The 15394-nt window shown below is 35.3% G+C and overlaps 1 protein-coding gene across 11 annotated transcripts in view; it reads left to right on the top strand.

The window, feature by feature from the left end:
• The window catches only part of Rims2 (regulating synaptic membrane exocytosis 2), a 570072-nt gene that overhangs the window by 183816 nt on the left and 370862 nt on the right, over window positions 1-15394 (top strand). For 7 of the 11 annotated variants that reach the window (XM_008851541.2, XM_029555210.1, XM_029555213.1 and 4 more), the window contains exon 1: window positions 13860-14300. The exons of the other annotated variants lie outside the window; for them this stretch is intronic. In XM_008851541.2, the coding sequence (XP_008849763.1) occupies window positions 14179-14300 (122 nt within the window). In that variant the 5' untranslated portion in view covers window positions 13860-14178. Of the gene's footprint in view, window positions 1-13859; window positions 14301-15394 lie in introns of those variants that run through there. 11 annotated transcript variants of the gene reach the window in all.

Below are 15394 nucleotides of genomic sequence, written 5' to 3'. Positions count from 1 at the left end.
TTAAAATCAGGAAGAGATTTTAAACTGCAGTTTTTAATCTATAAGGACAATTTTTAATTTTGAACTTTCTGTCTTTTTGTAGCTTACCTGTGTGTGCGTGTGTGTGTGTGTGTGTGTGTGTGTGTGTGTGTGTGTGTGATGATTGTAGTCATGTATATGCATATGTGTGTGTGGTGCATGTGCATGTGGAGACCAGAGGTCAGTGTTAGGTGTCTCTTTTGCTCGCTCCCCTTATTTTTTGAGACTGTTTCTTACCAAACCAGGAACTCATATTTAGGCTGGAGCAGCTGGACAGCAAGCCCTAGGGATCTTTCTGTCTTTGGCTCCCTATACTGAGATCACAGGCATATGCTGCCATGCTTAGTGTTGGCTTTTCATGTAGCTCTGGGGACTTGAACTCAGGTCCTCATGCTTGGGCTGCAAGCACTTCACTGACTGAGTCATCTCCCACTCCTAGTGTATTTATTTTTATGTATGCATGCACATTTATGTGTATACATTATTTAATAATGATACAAATATTCTTTTTGTTGTTTTTAAAATCTATTTTCATTAATTCTTTGATAATTCCATACATGCATGCATTGTATTTTGATTATATTCATTCCCCACACTTCCTCCTAACTCTTTCCAACTCTACCCCCTACTCCTTTATCCCTCCTAACTTGATATCCTCTATTTTCTTTTTTAAATAACCCATAGTCCAATTTGTGCTGCCCATATACTCATGAGTGTGGGGCCTTCTGCTGGAGTTTGGTCAGTCAGCTAGGGGCCACAGCCTTAAAAATAGCTCTCCTCCCACCAGAAGACAACAGCTGTTAATAGCTCTTCATTTAGGTGTGGAGACTCATACCCATCCCTGTTCCACGCTTGAATGCAGACTGGCTTGATCTTGTTCAGGTCTTGTGCAGGCAATCACAGGTGTTGTGAGTTCATGAGTATAGCAGTTTTGTCATGTCCAGAAGGCACTGTTTCACTCTGGTCCTCTCTGACCTCTACCTCTTACAGTCTTGCTGCCCTCCTCTTCCATGATTGTCCTTGAGCCCTGGGGAGACAGAATGTGATGTAGATGTCTCATTTGTGGATGAGCATTCCACAGACACTTAGTATGTGACCTTTGATCTGTTGTAACTTTCTGCTTTAACCTTCATCCACTGCACAAAGAAACTTCTGTAATGTCATTTGAGAGCAGTTTGACACTATATCCATTCAGCAAAAGATTCATAGTTGGTTCACCTTCGGGGCCTCTGAACTCCACAATCGTAGGTTCTTGACCAGATTTAGGGCACCAAGCATTTGTTTCCTCCTGTGAAGTGGGCTTTAAATCTAATCAGAAAGTAGATGGTTACCACAATAACATTTATGCCACTATTGCACCCATGGGCATATCTTGTCATTCTGGTCATTATTGTAACTCACAGCTTCATATCACAGACAATTGATTTTTTTACCCCCCACAGCAGGCTGCTTAATTTCCTCCAGTCCTATGAAAGGTAGACAACAAGGAAGAAGTTTCCTGGTCAGTATTAACTTGATTTCTCCATATCCTGTGACCAAAGTGTGTGATGCCTTTCATTTTGACTTTGTGTGGTTTAGAAATTCTGGAAAAGGTATGTCTCATGAATGTCAAGATAGTTCAGTACCTGGTAAGTTGCTCTAAGATTTGGAATGCTAAAATTTTTAGAATAGAATTTTATGGGTTTCTTCATTAGTAAGCTGTGGATACTCTAGGTTTTTTTTTTTTTTTTTTTTTTTTTTTACACTAAGAGCAAAAATAAATAGTACAGAGAACCAAACTTATTGTTATGTATCATCTACTATTTTTATTTCTGTAATACATACCTGAAGTTGGAGAGTTTCGAGATATGATTTGGAACTCTGTGTGGAAAAAAAGTCTTTCAAGGTTGATTTGAAGGTTATTTGTTGAATAGTTCTTACTGTGCTTACCTAATTACACAGTGCCTGAACTGGAAAATTAAACTTTAGAGTGATCTTCCCTGCCCTACTGATGCAATAACCCTTTCTATTTTTTCCTTATCATTTCTTATTTTGTTATATTTCTACATAGACATTTTTGTTTGCCTGTTTTCTAAATATTATTTCCCTCATTAATATTTTCAAATTTATACTTTATTTTCTATTTTTGTATTCTTTTTAAAATATGCATAAAACATTTGTGTTGATAAACAAATTGTAGTTATATCTCAGAAAAAGTTTATCCCAGTTTTTCATACAATCAAGATAGAAGTAATTCAGAGTATAGGGAATCAAATTGTGATGAGGATAGCCAAATGGTTATCTTTTCTCTGATACATACATATATATATATATGTATGTATCACAGAAGTTATTTGACATAGTCAAAATATTTGAGGTATATTTATGCCTTAGTATTTAATTCCTTCAGGAATATATGAAATTTGGAATTTGTGTTTATGACAAAGCCTTAAATTAGTCTTTTTAACTCATATTTTTATATTATCTCACATAAGTTCTGGGGGTATTTAAAAATGGCAACATTTACATTTCCAATGAGAGAATTGGTAAGTAGCTGCTGAGTGAGATGAGGCATGGAAGTACTGTGTAAGACCACTTGATTTCCATAGTCCTGTTTGCAGAAGGTCTTCTGTTTGGGTTGAGTAAGGACTGAAATTTCATTTTCTTACTTTTTACTAAGGAAGAAAGGGGATTGCAAAACTAAGAATATGGCTGTTTTCAGATCATTTTTCAAGGCTGGATTTGGGTCCTGTGGAATAAATGGATTCAAATCAAAGAGCTATTTTCAGAATACTTATTCCAACTGTGCCATAAGCCAATTGGGCAAAAGTCAACCAACCAACCAACCATCCATCCAACCAACCAACCAACCAACCAACCAACCAACCACAAAACAACAAAATTCCTTTAATGAAATAATACATCTCATTTTCTTTCTTTGAAATAGGGGAGTTTAGCATCTGTGAAATGTAACTAGGTATCATTGTAGAGATTTAGCATGGAAGAAACATACTGCTTGAAATTTTTTTAAATGATCATTTTCTTGTGAGAATAGGTTTTAAGGGCCAGTATATGCAGAGAGAAGTTAGGACACGTTTGAAATAGTCCATGGCATTTTGATAGCTTGAACTGGAATTATAGAGGAAAATGTTATAGGAAAATGTTGATAGATTTGTATTTTGAAGGTTGAGTTGATAAAATCTACTTATAGTTTGGATCTGTGTGGCAGAGTGTGAAACGAAGGACATAGAGGACAGTTCCTAGGTAAGGCATGGTGTTGTTCTAAGATAGGCACACTGGTGAGAAATAGGGTTGGCTAAGGAAATCAGAAATTCTGTTTGGCCATGTTGCTTGCTTTTCACTTCCATCTTGGGATGCTGAATTGACAAATGATTAAATTATTCTGCAATTTTAGGAGAACATTAGATCAAAGATAATAAATATAGATGCTTCTAACCACAGGGCCTATGTTACTGTGCAAGAGCCTGCAGATGAATATACAATACAGATACAACAGAACATTCAAGAAATATAGAGATAGAGGATAAGAGTAAGAGCTAGCCAAAGGCATTAAGAAAAAAAATTGTCATTAAAGAAGAAGAAATTAGGAGAGTATGTGTGAAGAATGAGGAGTGACAATAGCTTGACATGGAGAACATAGCCTTAGTGTCAAGTACTACAGGAAATTAGGAACAGAAGAGAAAATTATCTGATATAAATGCAGAAGTCATTGCTAAGACTAATCTCAATACAGTATTAAAAATAAGCCCAGAAAAGAATGCGAATGAGCAAGTAGATGTAGCACCTATATACAAATTACAGAAACTTTGCTATGAGGGTGAGCAGAGAAGTAGGGCAGTATCTGGAAGGAAATGTGAGTCAAGGGCAGTTCTTTTTAGATAAGAAGTAATTTAGTAATAGATTACCTATTACCACAGGGCCCATTTAAAATAAACATTATTAATTTGTCATTAAAAGTATCATCATTAGAATAAGCTTATAAGACTCAATAATAAAAGATATTTTAAAAAATATTTTATTTATTATTTTTATTCTTTGTATGAGTGTATTGACTGCATATATATGAGTGCACCTGTGTTGTGCAATGTCACAGAGGTCAGGCGAGGACTTCGGATTCCCCTGGAACTGGAGTTAAGGACGGTTTGTAGCCACCATGTGGGTGCTGGGAATTGAACCTGGGTCCTCTGCAAAAGCAATCAGCGCTCTTCACCATTGAACCATCTCTCCAGCCCCTAAACTAGGTATTTTAGGATGCTAAGAAAACAAGTGAGTTAGATGTGAGGTTAAACAGACTAGGCCTTTTTACACTGTGCTTTCCTGTGTTTTCCATTTTCAAATTTGGGGTTAAATCACCTTCATTCATTATTAACCGTAATCTCTAATAAATCCTGATTTCTGTTCTTTTCTAAGGGACAGTCAAATTGTAAGTTTTAGATTGATAAGACCGGATTGTATTCCAGTCAGGATTTATTAGAGATTACAATTCCATGGCTTTATTTGCAGAAGATCTTCTGTTTTGGTTGAGCAAAGACTAAAACTTTGTCTGCTTACTTTTCAGAGTGAAGAAAGGGAGTTGCAAAACTAACATGTCTGTTCTTAGGTCATTTTCAAAGCTGAATCTGGGTTCTATGGAGTGAGAGAATTCAGGTCAAAAGAGCTATTTTCAGGAGAATTGTTTTGAAGCAAAGGGTTATAAGCTATGAGCCTTCAAATTCAGAATGGCAGAATATAACACAGAGTAGATCATATTCTTTTACAAACATTGATCTTTAGTGGCTTCAAGGTCACCATGCTCTCTTTATTTCTTCCAGTGTCTGTGGCGTCTTTTATCCTCCTTTACTAGGTTCTTCATCTGCCATTTTAATGCTTGGTGCTTTATCTGAGACCTCTTATTTTTCTTATTTTGAATTTTCTCTCGGAGTGATCACATCCACTTGCTTAGTTGAAATCATTGCTAACATGCTAATCTGTCTGAAAATTACATCTTTGGCTGAGAAATCTCTTCTGAATTCCAAACTGACATATCCATTGCTTACTTGTCTGCCTTTTAAAGTATTGTGCACACACTTCAAATTCAACCCACCATCTTCCCATCCATTTCCTTTAAGTTGCTCCTCCTTTAGCATTCCATCTCAGCAAATTTTAAGACTTATGTGTTTGCTTACTTAAGAAAGAAATCTGAGAGTTCTTTTTAATCCCCTTGACCTTCACAGACTGCTTCCCACCCCTGTGTCCAATGACTAAGTACTGTTGGTTCAGCATCTACATTTTAGTCTGTTTCTTTTTCTCCATTTTATTGTGATCACTTTAATCCACGCCAACTAATATCTGGCTTTGGTTATTACATTAGCTTTCTAATTGATATCTCTTCATCCACAAATAGTGAGATATATTAATGGCTTATTTCCTCTTCTGTGCTTCTTGTTAATATCTGAATCTTCTTGTTTCTGGCCACTAGGACTTGATACATCTATTGACTCAGGAGAGTTATTACAGAAAAACATTGAATTACTACTTGATTTAAAATAAAAATATTCAGTCAATTTTCAGTGTCCTGCAAGATGTGTACTCTGTTTCCGCCACAGCTTCTTTATTTCTCCTTATGCTGACCACTTCTGATTCTTTGATTTTTGCCATATTAATTATCTTTGCTTTGCCTTTGTATATGCAGTACTCTGCATGGGAAAGTCTCTTTTGATCAACTTACACTTTACCATTCTATGATTCTCATCTTGAATGGCACTTTGTCCAGGAGAACATATTCTGGGTTTCTAAATCCAAGACTATTTTGATGCTACCTATAAATTCTTATATTACTAATCGTAATCTTCAATGAGACATACAATCACATATTTACTGTCAACTCCTTTAGACTACAGATCAAAACTTATGAGGACTAGAATTATATTCTAGCCCTCTTCCTTTCTCTATTTTCTTTCTTTCCTGTGTGCTTTTCAGGAAAGTGCCTCTGACACTGTAGTTAACACTTAATAGATACTTATCAAATGATTTTTGAACAGAGATTTAGTCTCTCAATATTTGCATACTATATAATACCTTGGATGGTTTGAACTTGAGATTCAGTATCTTTGGCTGGGAAATGGTGAAGATTCACCTTCAAGTGGCTTTATTCTTATCACATATGATTCAAGAGGATATAGGTCTAGAAGACTTAGAGGATTGTGGAGGCTCCTATGAGAAACATGTAAACTTCCACATATATAGGTGGTCATTTGTCAAGAAACTTGAGCCCTGTTGGGAGCAAAGACGCAGGGAAATTTGAGATATTAATCATTATTATTTGAGATATTATTTATTTTGTAACTATAGCATGATAGGAGTGAAAGATTTTGGGGTTCAGCATAAATTTTAAAGAAACTTAAAAAAACTTATTTTACGTGGTGTGTGTGTGTGTGTGTGTGTGTGTGTGTGTATCTGTCTGTTTGTCTGTCTGTGTGTCTAGTGTGTATAATAATTCAGTCTTTGGTTACATGGATTCCTAATGTTTTTATTTACCTTTTACAATTTTTATATGATATTAGTCTGATGGTATTTAGATGCCCCTCATCCACACCTTCCTCCCACTGTCACCCCCACCCAGTTTAATGTGCACTCATATATATATGCATATAGTACTCTCTCTAAAGTACTCTCTCTATATATATGTATAAGTATATATATACACACATATATATATAAAATATGGCCTATAACTTGAATATTTTTCAATTAGTTGAGTCTTCACCATAGGACTGACTCTAACAAGATCACCCTTCAGAAACTCTCCAAAGATTTCTGTCTGTATTGAAATGGGGCAGGGAGAGCCCAATGGAATCACCTTTAATATTGCTTTTAAGTTTATTCTTATTAAAGACCATTATTGTAATTCTATTATGGTCTTTGGGACTTTGTTGACAGATCAAAAAAGATGTTCAGGAAAAGACAAAATGAAAGCCATAGTAGGCAATGGAAAACTTAAATAAGTAAGTTATAATTTACTGTTTCTCATTATTCCTCAGCCAGGGACAAGCTTTTGATTACTTTTTCTGCATTTTTAACTGAATGCATTATATAGATGGCTAGGAAAATGTATTCTAATTTATGAGAAGTGTTCTGTAGTGTACAAATTCATGTGAGTATAGTATTGTAATGTTACACTTTATTCTTATACTCCTATGTACGTAATTTTTTCATCATAGACCCTAATGGATGATCTTTTTAAAACAATTTAAGAGAGTAAAATGGGAGAGTGAATATATTCAAAGTGTGCCATATGTATGTGTGCACATCTCACAATAAAGCCATTTTTATGAAAACAATACATGTGAATAAAATGAAAAAGAAAAAAAATGTGTACATTTAAGGTCTGAAACATTATGTCCTGACTATATGTAGATGGTGAGGTGGTTACTAGAATGAAACAAAAACTCCTGATGTCCTTATAGTTTCTAAGACACATTTTCTCAACATTATTCATGGAATAAGGTAGCTTATGAGAAGAGAGAATCCCCAAAAGAAACAAGTGGAGAAGAATTACATGAAAGGATTACAGACAAGCTTTCTTAGAGGCCAATGTTATTGTATAATAATTTCGTTCCCCCATATTTTTCTGAAACATGTTTATAGTTGTGCCAATGATTATTATTTCTGCCATTTTCACATAATAGCTAAGTGTAGTCAATGTTGTTTCCTGAAGAACTTGGTTATGCTTGGGAGTTACTCTGGACCAAAAAATGCCTTTTAAAAGCAATTCCCAAGCTCAGATAGGGTCATCGAAACCCCCAAGGTTGAAACAGTCCTTATATTGTAGTTCTTGGTGACTGCAACTAAAATGATTAAATCAGATCTTATTCATGTCCAGGAAGATTCCTGAGGTTGTGGTGTTAATACTAGTGGTTCCCTTCATACTTACCATGGGGCTATATTCTTGGTGTTCGCAGTCCTAACACTGGAGAGATTCATGCCCTCTGGCCCAAGCGGAGAAGCCTGAGATGATAATGATAATGGAGCTTCATACAATTGTGGAGGCTTTTGCTTACTTTCCCTTTGCATTCTGAATTAGATGATAGAAATGGTTTGGAAGTTGTGATCAAAAGTAGACACAGAAACAGTCTTACTTTTGTGAGTCAATGGATTTAAAAATACATATCTATCAAGGGGCTGGAAAAATGGCTTAGTGGTTAAAAGCACTGGCTCTTCTTGCAGAGGACCCAGGTTCAGTCATCAGCACCCACATGGAGGCTACCAACCATCCATAACTCTAGTTCCAGGGGAATTTGATGCCTGCTTCTGCCCTCCACAGGCATTGCACAACACAGGTACACTTAGCTACATGCAGGCAACACATTCATACACATAAAATAAAATAATAATAAATAAAATATTTAAAAGTATCAGAAAGCAACTTGTCATCTTGACAAATTTAAAAACATGCATCATGCTGTATTTTAAAGTTTTCTAATTTTTACTAAGATTTTTTTTCACATGTGTGTGTTGTATGTATGTGTTTGCATGTGTTTGGGCACATAAGTGTGCATCTGGATACACATGATTTTTGTGCATAGTGTGTGAAGGCTCAAGGTTAACACTGGGTGTCTTCCTAGATTGCTCTGTACCTTAGAGGCAGAGTCTCTTGATGAACCTGGAACTCACCATTTTGGCTTGTCTGACTATCCAGATTGTCCTGGGAATTCCTTGTCCTTGACTCCCATGCTCTGGGATTGCAGGTGGGGTGCCACACCCACCTAGCTTTTATGTGGGTTCTGGTAATCTGATTTTTAGTCCTTACTCTTGCTTGGCAAGTGCATTACCCACTAAACCATCTTTCCAGCTGCTTTATCACAATTTTGTGAGTATAAATATTCTAGTTATCTTTATGTCTGAAATATGCTTGTTTAGGTCTGTGCTGTTCTTCATTTCTTTCATTCCTGAATATACTGTATGGTTTACCCTAAATTGAAGCATAGGGAAAATTATCTTTTTTGAATGTCTTTAGTTTCCTCCCTTTGTTAGGACTTCTATGCTATTATTTCTTATTTGCCATTTCTGAGGTAAATGGTTCTGAGATCCTTGCTTCAGGAAATGTTTCTGACAGAAGATATTAATTTTCAAAACACGAGGATGGCACTTTTGAAGATGTTATCTAGTTTGTCTTTTCCCTCAGTCTCTGTCTCTCTCATATACTTTAAATAGTCAATAGAACAAGAACAGAGCAGTGGGATAGATGAGGCAGTTGCTTCAATATATGTATATATAACAAATATGTGTTATATAAATAATGTATGACTGTCATGTAAATATATATGACCATATGTATACAGATATATTTTAATAAATGGAAAGCATTGTAAACATTTCCATATTTTTGTCATGGTTGCATATCTACATCATTGTAATTTCCATAATCCATTAGCTGTGCTTAGATATAAGTTTAGTTCTTTGTATGTATAGAATATTTCAGTAGGGATGTTTTGGTACTTTTTAACATCGTGTGTGTGTTTGTATCTATTTGTATATGCTGTACAACTTTACTTTAACATGTGAAACAGAAATTCATGGGCCAATTTTACAAGGGTTAATAATTACCTTGTAATTATAGAGGTTTCTGTATATACATTTAAAGTTTGGCTTTTCTTGTAGAAAAAAAAATCTGTTATGCTCCTGTCCTGAGAAAATATTAATATTTTCATCTGTATTCTGATTTATTTAATATTTTAAATATTTTTGAAATATTTGATACTTATCACTGAATAGTTCTCTAAAAGGTTGTAACAATGTAGGATCCTACCAATAAGTATGGTAGAGAAGTGCATGCTCTCTGTTTATCTGGCCAATATTTTGCTGATTTAATAGGTGAAAATATACTGTAGTTCTCCTTCTCTTCTCCTCCCTTCCTCTGAATTCTTTTGATTACTCATAGTTTGAACTTAAAGTGTTAATTACGGTTTTAAGTATCTTCCTTAATTAAATTGCTTTTGCTTTCAAAGGTTTCAGAACACTTCTGATTCTGTTAGAACTCTTATTGTCCCTATTATTTGCAGTGATTTGCTAAATGTTCTAATAGAACAGTCAAAGAGAAACTGATGCTACCACCTGTAGCACTTGTGAGAGTTAGCTTGTATTGGACATAGTGTTCCTTTGTACTGGACATAGCATTGACAGGGGCTGCTCTTAGTTGTGAGGCATTTCGTACTTACTGTTTCCTGGAAAAGGGCCGTGGTGGTGCATGCCTTTAATCCCAGCACTTGGGAGGAAGAGGCAGGCGGATCTCTGTGAGTTTGAGGCCAGCCTGGTCTACATAGTGAGTTCCAGGTCAGCTGATGCTACAGGGGGGCCCTGTCTCCAAAAGACAAAAAAAAAAAAAAAAAAAAAAAAAAAAAAAAAACAAACTGATATCAATAATTTGCTTCCCTAAGTATTTCCTAGTGAGACTATTTTTAAATACTATGTATTATAGTTTATAAAATGCATCTATGTGCATTACATATTTTAGTACAATAATTATGAGAGAAGTGAGATACTGATTTTGATTTGAAAAAGATATTGTATATTAGGTATATAAAATGCACATCCTAGGGGTATTATAACTAGTTAGGGTTGGAGCTAGTGCTTCAACGCCAGCTATTTCACCTCAGATTTCATGCTTTTTCTGTTTTCAAAGAAGTCTCTAGTACTTGTTGCTTGTTGATTACGACTATAAAGAAAATGTGAAGCAAATAAAATCTATAACAAAGTCTACTAAATTACAATGTTTTTTATTGCAAAGTCTAATTACAAAGTCTACTAAAGCACAATATTTTTTATTGCAAATATTGGTGACTCTTGTATTTATGAACCTTGTGACATGAGGTAATACAATGTGATAAGCTGAAAACAAGCAAGCAAAGAAATGAATGTAGACGTAAGAATAAAATTAAGCCCTTAGATGATTTTTATTTCATCTATTGATGTGACTAAAAAATTAACTTTTAAATAAAATGTGAGTATCCATTTATTTAACAAATAGATATCGAATACCCACTCTGTACTAGCCACTCTGCTAGGTGACTAAAACAAAGTGCAAGACATAATTTCATGGAGTTTAGAATGAAACTTGTTAAATTTTTTTCAAGAAATTATGTGGCTATATTTTATCAAATGCTGCAAAGAATAAATGAAGACACAATGGGAGTGCACAGGGAGGTATATATTCTAAATCAGAAGTCTCCTTTTGATATTTGCAGCCTTAAGAATGAGTTGAAGCAACTGAAAGGTGGCAATGAGGAGGTGCGATTGAAGATAAGTTTTAAGGATATTGAGGGAATAAGAGAAAGCTGTTTGGTGGAACCAGCAGCATGAGTGTAGTGCAGGAAGAGCTAGGAAGCAAGTCTCTGAGAAAGGCAGTGGGTGCACTGTTGGCTCATTTAAAGGAGTAATTTAAATATTCATTTTGGTAACATTTCTGACACTTAGGCCATTTTTGAGGCTTCTCATATGACCTTGGCTTCAGATTTAATTTTGAGGCACAAAAGAAACATTTTTATCTGTTTATATTGTATATTTATGAGTTCTTTGCCTGTTTGGATGTAAGTACACCCATGTTGTGTAATGCCTGTGGAGGGCAGAAGAGGGCATCAGATCCCAAGAACTGGAGTTATGGACAGTTGTTAACTGCCATGTGGGTGCTGGGAACTGAACCTCAGTCCTCTACAAGGGCAGTCAGTGCTCTTAACTGCTGAGCCATCTCTCCAGCCCCAAAAGAAACATTTTTTTGACAACAAAGAATGTTTTGTTGCTTAATCACATGAATTAGCAGACTTGCTTCAAAAGGGCTTTGATTATAAAAATTGAATATGCCCACAAAATAAATTTATTTACATATTTTTATCACAGTATGAGCCATGGAATTAACTTGAAAGTAAGAATTTTCAAAATGTACATTCCTATAATAAAAATTTGTCTTTTAAAGATGAGAATTATTATCTTATCAGAGAGATTTCAAAATTTAAAGCATGTGCAATTAGAGTAATGGAAGAAACACACTTAAAGTTACTGTGGAGATTTTTTTTTTCTTATTAAATATCCTTGATTAGCCACTGACCAACAGTTTTCCCATTTATCAGTAGAGAGTGGCCTATTTACAGTAGGTATGTGTATGTGCAAATGACTGTGTGCATATATATATGTAAAAAGTAGAAAGGGAAAAATCATAGGGAATGGACAAAATGAATAATGTCATTCCAAATACTCTTTTATAAACTGTGTAATATTTAATCTATTCAAATCTTATTGTTTATCTATAAAATGGTAGCAGTATTCACATATATGATTTTTATGAGTAACAAAAATATTTAGAAGTCCCTTATAAACTCAAAAAGGACTTTATGACTTATGAATGGGCATGTGTGTGTTTGACAAATAGGTTGGTATTCACCTATAAAATATGAAATGATGTCAAAATAAAGGCACTCTTGTCTAGGTCAAAACCATAACTGAACATCTTAGATGCATAATCCCTAGATATAGAATAACCCAGGATTTTATCTGAAACAAAGTTAAACACTGAGTATGGATGATGCTCTGGGGTACTCTTAAGACTGTTGCAGCCTTCAGGAGAATGGGTGATGCTGTGGTGTACTCTAAGACTATTGCAGTTTTCAGGAGAATGGAGGAATCTGTGGGGTACTCTAAGACTATTGCAACCTTCAGGAGAATGGGTGATGCTGTGGAGTGCTCTATTGTAGCTTCAAGAGAATGGAGGATGCTGTGGGGGTACTCTAAGACAATTTCAGCCTTCAAGAGAATGGAGGATGCTGTGGAGTACTTTAAGACTATTGCAGCCTTCAGGAGAATGGAGGATGCTTTGGGGTACTCTAATACTGTCGCAGCCTTCAGGAGAATGGGGGAATCTGTGGGGTACTCTAAAACTGTTGCAGCTTACGGGAGAATGGATGATGCTGTGGGGTACGCGAAGACTATTGCAACCTTCAGGAAATAGCCTCTTAAAATGCTATGACTACCACTGTTGAAATAAATTAATAGTAGTTGATAAAATATCTCTAGTAATGTGTATTTTAAAAATGTAGGAAAGCTTTTATTTTACGAATGCTATTTCAGTGAATTTTAATTTACATGGTATATATTTTTTCTGTAATTACATAACCCACCACATAGTTACCATATGGTCTTTAGAAAGAGACCAGAATGAGCATTCACATTTCTTTAAAAATAACTGAAGCTAAGCCGGGCATGGTGGCACACGCCTTTAATCCCAGCACTCGGGAGACAGAGGCAGGCGGATCTCTGTGAGTTCAAGGCCAGCCTGGTCTACACAGTGAGTTCCAGGACAGCTGAGGCTACAGGGAGACCCTGTCTCAAAAAGACCAAACCAAACCAAACCAAACAAACAAAACAAAACAAAACCCCAAAAACAAAAAACAAAACTGAAGCTAAATTAAAGTTAAATAAGAATTTGATGCATTCCAGTACATGTTTTCCAAATGTGCTCCACTGTAGGAGTACAGCATTACAAGTGCAGGTGATAAAAGCCCTGATGTCTGTCATATTTTTATTGCTTCATGATATCGAGAAGAGAACATACCATTTATTTTTAGTGGTCTGGTCCTATGCAGTAGCTTGTACACTGAAGAGATATACTCTGTGGCTGGAGTCATTCATTTTTCAGAAAAGAGAAAGGGGCTGGAAAAATGCATAATGTCTCTTCTTTCCCAGTAGCAACATTGAGAAGATACCTTGTCCCATTTTTATTACTTCTGAGATTTTATTGCTGGCAGCCAGATGTGCAGAAACTCCTGACGACAGCATCTATTCATTGCGTGTTTTTAATAGGCTTAGAGAAATATGAGTAGAGTACATGAAAGCAGCTCAGCTTCACACTTCAGTTGGGAATGCCCAAAAAGCTTACTGCTGTTTAGAATTCTTGCTACAGTCAGGAGAAAGCCGAAAGCAGCACGAGCACGGAACCTTCTCCGACTGAATTAGAAGAATAATGACTGTACAATTAACTATCCACCTCTGCTCATTTCAGCACAGTTTCTACAGAGCTCAGGAGAAATATGGAACTTGATTGGCATGTTTTTATTTGACGGTGTCTGCAAATAGATGACTTTTAAAGACAGGTGGTAAGGAAAAACAAGAGGAGGATAAAAAGAAAGAAGGAAAATGCAATTTGAGACATTGCGCCAGGTCTGCAATTCTGTTTTATCTCATTTCCATGGGGTTTTTTCATCCCCACCAAATATTTTACAAAATGAGCTTTTTGGACAAACGCTGAACAACGTGAGGTGAGTAAAGCTAAGCTATATTTCCTCCAGTATTATTTTCAGAATAGTAATCTTGTATGTCCATTACATTGTTTGGCACTGAAATGTTCGTAATATGAGGTGCTTTTTTTAAAATCAAGTATGAAATTTTACTTAGCATTCTTATTTTGATTTTAGAAAGGAAAATAATCTTTCTTTCAAGGCAGATAAAGCATCTTAAATTTAAGTAGATTGACCTCTCAAACAATACAGATATCAGGCTGTTTCACTGTTTCTTTTTCAGCTGCATAAAATGATTAGGTTAAAATCCTTCATAGATGTTTACTTTGCACTCATGGCTGTGATCACATTGCATGTATAAGGATGGGGCTGTATAATCAAGTGTGATTTGCTATAAAATGTGAATTAGCAATCATGCTTGCTCTTGTAAAACATGCAGAAGATTTCTAGGTCTAAGACATTTCTCTATGCAGGGTAGATCAATAATCACTTTTAAACAAGCTGTGTTGTAGAACCACAGTAATGCTTTGAATTAGGTTTGCTAGTTTGGAAGAATTCTTTGTTATAAATTCCTATTGCTCTTTCAGCTGATCGTTTTTTTTTTTTTTTGTAGTGAAGGTTGTTTAGTTATGAACATATGTTATAGATGGTTTGTCTGGCTTACATGAAAAGAGACACTCTATTAAAGAGAGCTTTAAAAATGCAGTTTTGTCACTTGCTTCTTCCCTCATTTAAGTTGCTTGGTTTATGAGAATTTCTTCTGTTTTATACCAAGTATAAACGACCCCATTTTAGCTAAATATACATGGAAAAAATCTGATAAAGAAATTCTGTGAGCATAATAAAGACCTGAAATCTTCTGAGAATTGACAGGGGACTTATAGTGCCTAGAATATTGAATGGTTTTCTTGGTCTATTCCTTTCAGAATTTCTGAGTGCTGTGAGGCAGCTTATTTTAGAGATTAAAAAAAAAACCCATTATACAATATGTATCCTAATTTAGCAAGTGAAAAGGAGGCTCTTAAAATTTACTGGCATTTAACTTTTTTCCTGGTGGCAAATATATTTATGAGCTTTTTTGAATATAGAATAGCATCTATATTTTTGTACTTTTC

Source organism: Nannospalax galili, unplaced genomic scaffold, assembly GCF_000622305.1.
Source record: "Nannospalax galili isolate Female #2095 unplaced genomic scaffold, S.galili_v1.0 scaffold284, whole genome shotgun sequence".
NCBI lineage: Eukaryota > Metazoa > Chordata > Mammalia > Rodentia > Spalacidae > Nannospalax > Nannospalax galili.
This window is presented reverse-complemented; position numbering and strand designations above follow the sequence as displayed.